Source organism: Crassostrea angulata, chromosome 5 (assembly GCF_025612915.1).
Source record: "Crassostrea angulata isolate pt1a10 chromosome 5, ASM2561291v2, whole genome shotgun sequence".
NCBI classification, from domain to species: Eukaryota; Metazoa; Mollusca; class Bivalvia; order Ostreida; family Ostreidae; genus Magallana; species Magallana angulata.
In genome coordinates this window covers 58,093,491-58,107,110 of record NC_069115.1, presented here as the reverse complement: position 1 = coordinate 58,107,110, position 13,620 = coordinate 58,093,491, and the positions used below count along the sequence as shown (strand labels likewise).

The 13,620-nt window shown below is 35.8% G+C and overlaps 1 protein-coding gene across 3 annotated transcripts; it reads left to right on the top strand.

The window, feature by feature from the left end:
- Nucleotides 1-13,123, top strand: LOC128184644 (PR domain zinc finger protein 4-like). 3 transcript variants are annotated; one of them, XM_052854207.1, is made up of 11 exons: nucleotides 1-77; nucleotides 201-347; nucleotides 759-866; nucleotides 1,191-2,231; nucleotides 2,540-2,680; nucleotides 2,830-2,886; nucleotides 3,054-3,203; nucleotides 3,424-3,536; nucleotides 3,761-3,971; nucleotides 4,272-4,535; nucleotides 11,474-13,123. In XM_052854207.1, exons 2-11 carry the CDS (start codon nucleotides 212-214, stop codon nucleotides 11,902-11,904), a joined length of 2,652 nt encoding a protein of 883 aa, XP_052710167.1. In that variant the 5' UTR covers nucleotides 1-77; nucleotides 201-211; the 3' UTR covers nucleotides 11,905-13,123. The 3 variants fall into 3 exon arrangements, 2 of the variants coding, with proteins under 2 accessions (XP_052710167.1, XP_052710166.1); XR_008243757.1 differs by having other exon boundaries at nucleotides 19-347; nucleotides 11,474-12,088; nucleotides 12,219-13,123; XM_052854206.1 differs by having other exon boundaries at nucleotides 19-347.
- Nucleotides 13,124-13,620: the final 497 nt, after the last annotated feature.

Below are 13,620 nucleotides of genomic sequence, written 5' to 3'. Positions count from 1 at the left end.
CTTTCCATTGCATTAAAAATTTCCGCCAAAACAAACATGGAATAAAAGCCTGAAATTCGATGTTCCAGCCGAGCAATGTAATTATATTTACTAGATACTCCATACTGTGGAGTAAAAACACATGAAAAAATTAACAATTATTGAATCAACTGGTATATTCTGCGTTTAAAGTTAACCCTTTAACTTGAATTTACTCGAAGTGGGGTGAAGAATGACCACGGCTGAATCCAGTGATTCAATGACTGACACTCTCTCGGCCATCAACATAGAACAGCTGACCAGTTCAGCGATGGGGGCGTTTGGGCACAGCGTCCCGGGACTTTTTGGACCAAACGAACAAAATACAGGTTCTTAAATTTATATCAACCGGGGACATACATCATTACATGTAGGGATTACAAGAATTAAAAACAACTGCTACAATGTATGTAGTGTATATCATATATATGTATTCTATATGTTTTTGCATTTCATTCAGATTTATACAATTAGCATTTCATTTTTATACTCATTCACGTGACATCCACAATCATTAAGTCACACAAATTTTCAATTATTGTAACAGATGGTAAGATGGACCGAGAGATTAATTTCAGTGAGATAGAACTCTGTATTTCATCCAGGATTGTAGCAGCTATATTTGGTGTTTAAGTGGTATAACAAGATTATATTGACTTTTCATTGCTACTCTTTATTATAAAGTAATGGTTACTTTTTAGTCAATCAGAATGATTTTGATAATTGTTTATTTTTTTCAGTGCTACCGGCCACTGTGTCCTCCTCTGGTGTGACTTCTAGTCTATCTTCCCAGACTATACCACTCATGGTGTCCCTGGGGACAGGAGATAAACAGACCAGTACTCAGGGTAGGCAATGCCTCTAACAGTCAAGGAATTCTTACTGTTGCTTTGTTTTACAATGTATGAGGACTGCACAGCATAACACGATACAGACCATAATGAGTAATTTAATCACATTTACAGTGTATATGCATTATACCTCCTCTACAGTCAGATTGGAAAAAAAATTGTTTATTAAAAAAATAGAGCTATCTTCAACTAGTGTAATTTAAGAATGGAGCAAACATTTTCATGTTTGATTAGTTAAAATTAATAGGAAGCAGAAAAATGTAGTTCTTTTCTATTGCGTTGTTTCATTATGTTACACACTGCAATATTTTTTTCTTCTAGGCACATTGCCACCTTTAAATACATTGATCAAGAAACAGAATGGCTTTCACTCCATCCGTCACCTCCTGTCTCCAGCCTTACCCCTGACTGTATCCCCTTCTGTATCCACAAGCTCCATACAAACCCAGGATTCCACAGTGGAAGTAAACAATGTCAAATCTGGTCCGGAGTCTTTGTCTGGAGACAAGTCAGTGTTGTCCGGAGTCTTCCCTCCGGATGTGTCCACCCCAAGCTGTCATCAGACAAGTGCCCTGTTGTCCCAGCTAGCCTCCCTGGTCCAGGGTAATGCACAGGCAAGTCAGCTGGAGGTTCCAGGTATAGAAAATCCAGATCATCTGGAAGGGATAGACAGTAATTTCCTACAGAATTCTACAGCTAGTACTGACATCCAGATAGCCAATCTCCAGAGTGTCATTAACCTGATCCTGACCAATCCGTCTTTACAGAACAGTGCCACCTGCCAGACTCTTTTAAACATTTTGAACCAGTCGTCAGGTGACTCTGCATCAAACACAGACTTTGGGTCTGCCTCCCAGGGGGTTGACATCTCTCAGCTACTGAATGGGGATTCCTCAGTTCAAACTGGTCAGTCTGGCAGTATGTTGCCAGCTAACAGTGTCCTCCCCCCTGTCCCTTCCCCCTCTCAGTCTGTGGGGTCCACAGTTGCCATCTCCTCAATAGTCCCCAGTGTTCCAGTCAGCATTCCCTCCTCTCTACCAGGAATCTCATCTGTTTCCATCCAATCCACATCCAATCCAGCCTCAGTCATCTCAGACTCGTCTCAATCTCAGCCCATCGACGCATCTCAGGTGACCTACATTCGACAGCTGATCAATAGCCAGGTGTCCTATGCTGACACAGGCACCCTGGGTCAAACAGCCAATCAGATGATCTCAGTTAAACAGGACCCGTCCCTGAGCTCCGCCCAGCCTCTTTTGATCAGTGGGGATCACCTGGAGCCGTTCTATACGGTGACCACTTCATCGGACACCATGGCGGTAGAGAATCTCTTGCAGCCCGCCTCCAACACTCAAGTAGCAGGTCTGTATTGTCAATAATCATTACAAACAAACACATCTCATTTGGTACCTTAATCTGCACAACAGGTTAATTTTGCTGGGGAACTTCTGTTAAATTTAATTAAAATAAAAATTGTCACTTTTTAAGCTCAAACTAGGCAAAAGATAACTTTAAGAAAAAAGTTTGCATTTTATCTTTTGACTGATATTTATATTCTTTAGAAAGAGCCAATTTTAAGTATTTTTGTATTTTTAAGGTATCATTGGCTCTCTTTGGAAATTTCAAGTTTTGTTCTTTATTATTGTGATCAATACTTATGTCTGTTTCAGTGGCCACGATGAACTACCAAGACTACGCTGCCCTACAGAACAGCCTGAACAGCTATCTCCAGTCGTCGGCCGATAACGAGGAGGTCACGCTGCCCTCCAACCTGACCATGGAGAACATCAATGCTGCCATACAGTCAGAGGGTAGCCATCACTGTGTTTGATTCAAATATCAAGTGAAATCATTTGCTATCTTTGAAACAACCATTACTTGTACATGTATTCATAATTGTAGGAGAAACTTGAATAAATTTTCAAAGAAAGGGATTCCTTAAAATGTTTGTTTATTTCAGATCCAAAGGGGAAGAAGTCTGCACTACATGGCCCTCCTGCTAATTTTACAGTGGATTGTAAGTTGAGGATTGAGACTGTCTAGTATATATTCTAAATCATAAACACTGTAAAATTCATACAAATTATTTACACATTTTAAATGCAGTGATATTGACTGACCTCTGTCTTGTTCTAAACCTATAATGTAGGACAGATCTAAGTGTGCCTGTCTGTTCTGTTCCAGACTGTGTTATCTGTGACGGTTCCAAGTGCTCCTGTCTGAGTCCAGTTGAGTACACTCGGGTGGAGGACCGGATCATTCCATCCCGCGCTCGGCTCTCCATGCCCAGCTGTCTGGAGATCCGGCTGTCAAGGTCATCGCTCTCCTCCCAAGGTCAGACTCAGTAATACAGGCATAATTTTGTTTAACAGGGATGCCTCATTGTGTTTTCATTGAAGGGTAGGATATAAAATTTGGTATCTGTATTGTGTAATTTTTTTTTACTTCTATTGAACTAGTTAAATTTGTTTTAGCTCTATGATTATAAGAGCTGAATTACCAGTACATAAACATTTATGATTTGCAGCAAATTATCAATTATAAATTTTTTTAGTGCCTGAGGGTGTTTATGCAGTGAAACATCTACAGACCCACACAAAATTTGGGCCGCTGATGGGAGAGATGGTGAAAACAACAGAGTCGGAGGGACTGTTTCCTGAGTGGAGGGTAGGTGTCCACCGGGGCATTGTTAATATGATCTCTGTCAGGAAACCTTATAATAGGTTTAAGGAATACATGTAACAAAAATAAGTATACATGTAGCCTTAACTCTGGAATACATATAACGTTGATTATTAAACTGCACAGACTTCTCTCTGAACCAAATTTTGTAGTTTATCCCATGTCTGGCCTCTATGTCCTCTGTTCTGACTTGTAATTTGTGTTTTTAGGTAATGGAAGGAGAAGGCAGTTACTACATCTCGACCATTAATGAGGAGCTGAGTAACTGGCTGAGGTTTATCCGCCCGGCCCAGAACATCGTTGAACAGAATCTGGTAGTTCATCAGGTGGGACAGTCCCTGTACTTCTTTGCTAAGAGAGACATCAAACAAGGGGAAGAACTCTTGTACTGGTTCTCCAAGGAATATGCTGTTATATGTGGTAATTATTAATCATGCAGAGAAATGTACTGTGTTAGCATGTGACTTAATGAATATGCTGTTTTTATTGTTGTAATTATAAATATGTAGAGAAATTCCCCGCTTCAATTTGTCCAAGAGTGAAAACATGGGAGAAATACTTTAATTTACGGGGCAATAGTGTTAGGCTTGCTGTACTTGTTTTATATGCTTAAATCTGACCAACCTCTTTATAACTTGATGATGTACATGTACTGTTAAACCTTACCTTAACAATCCACTTAATAATGAAATCAACTGTGCCGGTTTTATCTGTTGACAGGATATTCTGTGATACCCAAGCCAAGCAGCGTCAACGAGTGCCCGGTGTGTGCCACCATGTTCCGCAAGCGACAAGCTCTGCGACAGCACCTAGCCGACAACCACCGCGACTCTCTGTGTAATGTCACGGAGGACAGTGATCCGCTGGATCCGAAATCCAAATCCAAGAAGAAAGGGGATTCTCTGGAGCTGGTCACTTGTCCATTCTGTAAGAAAGTCCTGGCCAGCAATAGTAACCTCAAAAAACACCTGGCTGTTCACAAAGGTGAGTGTTAGCATCGGCAAACTTGTTTGTTTTTTGTACGTGAATAATTATGGTAAAATCCTTCTCTGTTAAGGCAAATAAGCCATTACTTATACCTGGTTTCCATGGTGCTAAGCAGATGAGAGTCATTGACTCCCCTTGGATGGGACACCAGTCCATTGCAGGTAATCTCTCAGCATAAGCCGGTACCCAATTCTAGCTGGGTGAACTGAGACAATGTAGATTAAGTGCCCCGTTTAAGTGCACAATACACAACATCAATTGACCACAGCAGGGTTTGAACCAGCGATCTTTTGGTTATTGGCCTGACCACTGAGCCATGTGCTTCACTATGTGAATATTTAACAGGAATGAATATTACATGTAATTTAGTAAGATTCTATTGTAGCATCTTGTCTTTCATGATTAAAAATTTAATCAATTTGAAAGTAAGTAATAAAATTTAGCAATTTTGTGTTTTATAAAACAGAATACAGAATAAATTCATTGCAGAAAGATTCTATTACAATAAATTATTTTTGCTAATTCAATACTTAAAAGAATGATGTTAAAATGGAATTATTGCATTTAATACAATTGATATCGACCACTACAGAGGATTCACCTATACATGTAGAAAATAAAATGACTAGATTTATTTTGCTTACAATTGATCATAGAGCAGAATTTTAAGTAGATGGTGTTTTTTTGGTTTTTGCAGTTCATTTTTTCCAATATATAAGTTTTGTTTTTTTTTTTTTAGTTTTTTTTTTTATTTCACACATTCGGCAGATATACAATGCATGATTATGATGCTTTAAATATAATAATTCAGAAGTGCAAAAAAATTTTTTTGAGAGAGAAAGAGAAAGAGAGAGAAAGAGAGAGAGAGAGAGAGAAAATTCAAGTAAAAATTGGATTCCAGATGTTCCAATGAGTATCAAAAATCTCATTTTCACCATTTTTATAAGAAATAAATTTCTGTGTTTCATAAAAAAGCTTTAAAGACGACATTGCATAAGAAACACTCAACTGTTTCTCGGTACACCTTGCTGTGTAAATAAAGTACTTTAATCAAAGAAAAATGATATTAAGGATATCTTTGTTTTTACCAAGGATGCCTAGAATGAAAGTTTTCTTGGTAAATGTAACCTGAAAATTGATTTTTTCTTCTAAATAATGTTTAAAATGTTCTAAAAAAGATTGAACACATTCACAATTATGATATTATGAAAGGTAGTTTATGGATTAATTTCCATTCCATGTCCTCTATATCTAATAATTCAATCCACCTTATTTTCTCTGTTGTCACAGAGGTATTATTGTTTAAAATATCATAAAAAAAACTTTGACTTTTTACATTTCATAACTTTATGTATGTTTTCTCTAATAAGCGGGTTTGCTAATTTTCTTAAAGTTTGGTTTTCACCCAATTTTCTGATGTATGTCTTTACAGCATGGATTATACTTGCATATTCTAAAAAGTTGACCTTTACATTCGTATACATATCACAAAACTTATCAAAACTAAGAAAAGTACTACCTTCCTCAATGATATCATTGATGTATCTAATATTATTATCAAATAGTTGTTTATTAAAAAAAGATTTCCCTCCAATATGGATCAAAGGGTTATAAAATAAAGGTGAGTCTGCAGTTGCACCAGACTCTAATATATTATGCAGGTCAACCCATGCCTTTAACACATCTATCCAGAACTTGTTTTTTAATGATTTCAAAAGTATATTAATGTATTCAATACCACATGATGTAAATTTATTTTGATTAAATTAAGTATGAATTGACTCAACCTCCTGTTTGTAACAATAAGCTGTCTCACCCAGAATAATTTCATGGAGGATATAAATGCTTTGATATTTATCATCTTAAGACCACCTTCTTCATATTTTTGAACAAGAACATCCCTCTTTATTCTGTGAGTTGAGCCATTCCATATAAATGAAAAAATTAGCTTTTCTAATTCTTTACAATAAATGACAGATGGGTTTGGGATAGACATTAGTATATGATTCAACAAAGGCAGCACTAATGTCTTAATAACTGTAATCTTGCCAATGGGAGTTAAATGTCTTTTCTCCCACTGTTTAAGGATAGACTTAATTTTAACCAGTTTTGGATCATAGTTAATACTAGGCATATTTAGCAAATCAACATCAAAATTTATTCCAAGCAAGGTGAATTTAGTAGATCCCCAATTCAACTTGCTATTAGGAATAAGTATATCATTACTATATTTTTTGGAACCTATCCATACAGTATGAGTTTTTGAATAATTTATACACAAGCCGGACATTTCCGAGAATCTATGTAATGTAGAAATGGTTTCTAATAAACTTTCTTCACTTCCATCCAGGATAATCGAGGTGTCATCTGCAAGTTGCGAAATCTTTTTTTCTATATTACCAACTGTTATACCTTTAATTTTTTCATTTTTAGCTCACCTGAACCGAAGGTTCAAGTGAGCTTTTCTGATCACCCGTTGTCCGTCGTCCGTCCGTCCGTCCGTCTGTAAACTTTTCACATTTTCAACTTCTTCTCAAAAACCACCGGGCCAAATTTAACCAAATTTGGTACAAAGCATCCTTATGGAAAGGGGATTATAAATTGTTAAAATAAAGGGCACAGCCTTTTTCAAAAGGGAGATAATTGCGAAACAGTGAGTATAGGGTGCATGTCTTTAAAAATCTTCTTCTCAAGAACCACTGCACCAGAAATGCCAATATTTACATAAAAGCTTGTATATATAGTGAAGATTCTAAATTGTAAAAATCGTGACCCTCAGACCAAAACTGGGGCCCAAGGCGGGGTTCAAAGTTTAACATATATAGAAATACATAGGAAAATGTTTAAAAAATCTTCTTCTCAAGAACCACTGCACCAGAAATGCCAATATTTACACAAAAGCTTGTATATATAGTGAAGATTCTAAATTGTAAAAATCGTGACCCTCGGACCAAAACTGGGGCCCCAGGCGGGGTTCAAAGTTTAACATATATAGAAATACATAGGAAAATGTTTAAAAATCTTCTTCTCAAGAACCACTGCACCAGAAATGCCAATATTTACACAAAAGCTTGTATATATAGTGAAGATTCTAAATTGTAAAAATCGTGACCCTCGGACCAAAACTGGGGCCCAAGGCGGGGTTCAAAGTTTAACATATATAGAAATACATAGGAAAATGTTTAAAAAATCTTCTTCTCAAGAACCACTGCACCAGAAATGCCAATATTTACACAAAAGCTTGTATGTATAATGAAGATTCTAAATTGTAAAAATCGTGACCCTCGGACCAAAACTTGGGCCCCAGGCGGGGTTCAAAGTTAAACATAGAAATACATAGGAAAATGTTTTAAAAATCTTCTTCTCAAGAACCACTGCACCAGAAATGTCAATATTTACACAAAAGCTTGTATATATAGTGAAGATTCTAAATAGTAAAAATCGTGACCCTCGGACTAAAACTGGGGCCCCAGGCGGGGTTCAAAGTTTAACATAGAAATACATAGGAAAATGTTTAAAAAAATCTTCTTCTCAAGAACCACTGCACCAGAAATGCCAATATTTACACAAAAGCTTGTATGTATAATGAAGATTCAAAAAATTGTAAAAATCGTGACCCTCGGACCAAAACTGGGGCCCCAGGCGGGGATCAAAATTTAACATAGAACTACATATGAAAAATGTTTAAAAATTTTCTTCTCAAGAACCACTTCACCAAAAATGCCAATACATACACAAAAGGTTGTATATATAGTGAAGATTGTAAAAATCGTGACCCCCGAACAAAAGTGGGGCCCCAGGAGGGGTTTAGATTTTAACATATATAGGAAAATGTTTTAAAATCTTCTCAAGAACCATCGTGCAACTGTTTGGGATATTACTATGCATACATGTACATCCTTAAATAATGTAGATTCAAAAAATTGTAACTCCCGGACAATTGATGGGCACCAAGAGGGGTTCAAAATTTAAACATTTTAAAAAACAAAGGAAAAGTTTAAAAATTTTCTTCTCAAGAACTACAATGTTTTAGTTAGTGGAATATCTATGCATGCATCCTTCGCTTATGTAGATTCCTAATTCGTAAAATCGTGACCCCCGGACCAATAATGGGGCCCCAAGATGGGGTCAAAGTTTATTATAGAAATATAAAGGTAACAGGTTAAAAAATCTTCTTCTCGAGAACTACAATGCTTCAATTTGTGAGATTACTATCATGCATACAACCTTGGATAATGAAGGTTCGACAGTTTTAAAATAGTGACCCCTGGACTAATACTAGGGACCCAAGATGGGTTTAAAGTTAAATGTAGAAGTACCGGTATATATGGAAAATGTTTAAAAATCTTCTTTTCGAGAACTACAATGCATCAATTTGTCAGATAACTCCGTAAGCACCCTCAAATAGTGAAGATTCGAAATTATAAAAGCCGTGACCTCAATCTAATACTGGGGCCCCAAGAGGTGTTCAAAGTTTAGCATAGAAATATAGAGGGAAAATGTTGAAAAATCTTTTTCTAGGGAACTATAATGCTTCAGCTTGTGAGATAACTATGCAAGCATCCTTAAATAATGTAGATTCCAAATAATTAAAACTTTAGCACTGGACTAATACTGTGGCCCCAAAAGGGGTTCAAAGTTTAACATAGAAAGATATATTGAAAATGTTTTTAAAAAGTTCTTCTCGAGAACTATAATGCTACAGTTTGTGAGATTACTATGCAAGGATCCTCAAATTGTGTAAACTCTAATGTAGTGGAACCAAGAGTTATCTTTCTTAATGTTCTGTACAGTCTGAGAGTTATTCCTCTTGAAGTGGAACTCTTCTACGTTCAGTTTTTCAGGTTGTGTACGTGCGGTCCCACCGCAGTGCTACACATTTTCATTCCTATGATACTATTTATGTTGTTCAAGCCAACCATAAACCTCGGACCATTACTGGGTCCCCAGAAAGGGGTTCAATGTTTAGAATAGAAAAAGCATATGCTACGAAATGTAATGTTACAAGGAACTGCTGTTCAGGTGAGCGATGTGGCCCATGGGCCTCTTGTTTCTAATTTGTATCGCCAAAATTTCTGCACAAATCAGGAATATATAAGGGGATAATGGATCTCCTTGTCTACACCCCCTCAGAATATTAAAAGTTTCAGAGAGATTGCCACCTTGATTAACCGCAGATGTTATGTTTGTATAAAAAATCTTAACCCACTGTCTAATAGTGGGACCAAAGTTAAAAAAATCTAAAGTTTGTTGTATAAAATTCCAAGATAAGGTATCAAAAGCCTTTTCAAAGTCGATAAGCAATAAAAGACCGGGAATTTCTTCATCTTCAGTATATTGCATTATGTCATATATTAACCTTGTATTTTCTCCAATATATCTATTAGACATAAATGCAGTTTGATCTGGATTTATAATTTTATGTAAATATTCTTTTAATCTAGCAGCAATACACCCAGATGCAATTTTGTACACAGTATTTAATAAAGTTATAGGACGCCAGTTCTTAATATAGTGTCTAGCTTTGTCACCTTTAGGTAGCAAAGTAATTACACCATGTCTTTGTGTGACTGATAATATATTATTTTTATATCCATAATTTATAGATCTAACAACAAAAACACCAATGTATTTCCAAAAAACCTTAAAAAATTCTGAAGAAAAACCATCAGATCCAGGTGATTTATTAGCTTTCATACTAGAAAGTGTTTTTGAAGCCTCACTAAAAGTAATTTCACCCTCTAAAGAATCTGATTCAGTTTCGGACAATTTAGGAATGTCAGCATATATTAATTCATTATTTAAACCAAAGTTGACATTATCTAACTTGTTTTCATATAATTTTGTATAAAAGCTTTTAGTTTCAGTCAGGATTTTTGTCTGGTCATATATTACCTCCCCTGAATCCAACTCTAATTTTGGTATAATCTTACTAATAAAATTCCTGGACTCCAGTTTACAAAAATAACTTGATGGTTTTTCTCCTTCTTCAATCCATTTTGCTCTACTTCTAATATAATTGCCCTGTAATTTATGTTTTCTAAGCTTTTCTAATTCCTGATTTTTGTTATATAGTAAATCTACATTGCTTTCAGAAATATTCTTTTCAATGTCTTTAATTTCTTTCACGAATTCTTTTTCCTGTTTATCTTTTTTCTTTTTAATATATGATGAATAAGAAATAGTTTTACCTCGTATTTCCATTAACAATGTTTCAAGGAATAACTGATCATTAATGGTGAAAAGAATATTTTCATCTGGCAACTGATGTAAATTGTTTATATTATAAACTGGTAAAGCATATTGTTTCTTAACTTGAAGTATAAAATCTCTAATACACTCTAAATAATCATTATCATACAGTAAGGAGTTATTAAATTTCCACAGCCCTCTTCCTTTCTTAAAATCATTAAAGACAAGTGACATGCTTATGGCCGAATGATCTGACCTGTAACTGGATTCTATTGTACATGTTTCTAAACTAGACAACAATGATTCAGACATCAAAAAAAAATCTAATCTGCTTTGCTTAAGAGGGGATCGTTTCCTCCATGTATATCTACGTAAGTCTTCATGTAGCTGTCTAAAAGGATCTATATATGCATAAGTCTCGATCATTTCTAAAACCTTATTTCTAGCTTTCGGGTTATTTATACCCTTATAATTATAACAATCTATAGTAGGATCTAAAACCAAATTAAAATCTCCACACCAGATAACATTCTGGCATTGCATATCATCAATGTGCATTTGTATATTTTCATAAAATTGCGGGGTGTCCGTATTTGGACCATAAATATTGCATAATAATACATCATGGCTTTCTATAGATATCTTAAGTAAATATAAGTTAACCATCTTTTTAACTGAGAAGATATATACAATTTACATGTACAGTACTGGTTTCCGAAAACTCTTTATTTTTATTCTTATAGGTGAGAGGAATTTCAAATGTGAAATGTGTCTTAAATCGTTTAGACAGAAAGCTCATTTAGAATCTCACATGGGAATTCACAAAGTGGAAAAGATCAGGTGCTCGCATGTAAACTGTGATCGGACGTTTAACCGTGACACGGATCGTAAACTCCACGAAAAAACACACACAAAGACGGGACTATTTCAGTGCGAGTCGTGTAAAAAGACTTTCACCAAAAAACAGAACTACAAGCGGCACATTCTGATCCATACGGGGCAGAAGAACTTCCGCTGCGACCTATGTAACAAGGACTACTACACAAAGTACCACCTACAGCGACACAAGGCCAAATGTCGGGGGGCCGACAAATACCCCTCCTACCTACAGATGGAGGAGGGCGTGTACGAGGGGCCGGAAACCCTGGGGGTAGAGAACAAGGGTGGGTTATAGCACTGTCACAATGGTACATGTACATATAGCAAACCCTGGGGGTAGAGAACAGAGGTGGGTTATAGCACTGTTACAGTGGTACATGTTCATATAGCAAACCCTGGGGGTAGAGAACAAAGGTGGGTTATAGCACTGTCACAATGGTACATGTACATATAGCAAACCCTGGGGGTAGAGAACAAAGGTGGGTTATAGCACTGTCACAATGGTACATGTACATATAGCAAACCCTGGGGGTAGAGAACAGAGGTGGGTTATAGCACTGTTACAGTGGTACATGTTCATATAGCAAACCCTGGGGGTAGAGAACAAAGCTGTTATATAGCACTACCAATATGGTTCATGTACAAAATTCTTGGTAGAAACGGAACTGCTATTTGAAATTGCTTTCAGAGAGCTACATGTAGTTACCCGTGGGGATAGAGACATACTGTAGTTGGTTGATAATTGTTTCATGATGAGACATGTACCTTTGATTTAAGGGTTTAAAAATATGTACACGTCAATATTTTATGAACTAGTATTATGGTTTGAACTGCTTGTATTTTATCCTTTGTACAATCATAAAGAACAAATTTTGTATGAGAAATGAAATCCAGCAAAGAAATACTTTGCGATTAAAAGCAAATAAAAAAAATTATAGTATTAATCATGACAGTATATGAGTGTCAGCGAATTTAGTACCATAAATTATTGTACTGCATGTCAGCAGTAAGAGCAGACTGTTATCAAATGCAACTTAATGCAAGATGTTTTACTGTGAAGCAAAGAATATTTAATATGAGAGATTCAGTACACATGTAATTGATACTCTCTAATCTCATACCACAGTATTTGGTATTGTATTGATTATGCATTTAATACGACAGCTTGCTCCTATGAAGTATTATTTCATCAACTCATCTGTTACTTGGAGTTAGATCATCATATTTATTATACCTAGGGTTGGGAATACCTAGATAAATCCTAGTTTGTTAAATTTTTGCTATCAGAAAGTGCTATTGTTTTTTGGTAAATTTGATATTTTTTATATTTTCTTCAATTTAAGATCTTTAACCTTGTCCAGGGATAATTATCAAGTCTAGAAACACTACAGCAATTCATACTGTTGTAAACTGTGCATGACTGAATGAAATCAAAAGCTTTTATTGCAATATTTAGAGTTATGTTTGATGTTATACACTGGTTGAGTTTGATAATAAACTTTTTCAGTATTGCCTTGTGCGGTGTTTTCAATGTATCAAAGGAGCACTGTACACGGCCATGTCCCTCATGCAGTAGTGGGGGCTTCCTGTCCCACCATACTTTATCAATCCAAAACAATGCAAAGATATTTGCTTTTGCTGACAGTTTTCTATTGGTTACTGCTGAAGATTGCTTACTTTATGCAATGCTTCGCTCTGCAATTTCGCCCTTTTGTATCAAATGGTGAGGATGTTAAATCACAAGTGTCAAACTTTTGTTGCAATATCATATAGTTATCAATTTTCATAAAAATAAATAAAGAATGCTTCTTGCCATTTGATAAAGATGCAAATTCTTCGTATTTAATAAAAAAATTTAGAGTAAGCTCAGTTCATGCCGAGTTACAGATTATTAACCCTTTCTCTCCGATATTGATGATCAAGTTTTACTTATGTGATAAGGGCATTTAATTAGCTTTCTGTCTAGCCAAATCTCAGCTGATCAGATTGATCTCCTCGTGTTTCATCCCTT

Excerpts from the sequence above, each read along its gene's own strand:
- LOC128184644 (XM_052854207.1), top strand. The coding sequence starts at position 212 with ATGACCACGGCTGAATCCAGTGATTCAATGACTGACACTCTCTCGGCC. Across the intron at positions 867-1,190 it reads TAAACAGACCAGTACTCAGG|GCACATTGCCACCTTTAAAT; the intron begins GTAGGCAATGCC and ends TTTTTCTTCTAG. Across the intron at positions 4,536-11,473 it reads ACACCTGGCTGTTCACAAAG|GTGAGAGGAATTTCAAATGT; the intron begins GTGAGTGTTAGC and ends TTATTCTTATAG.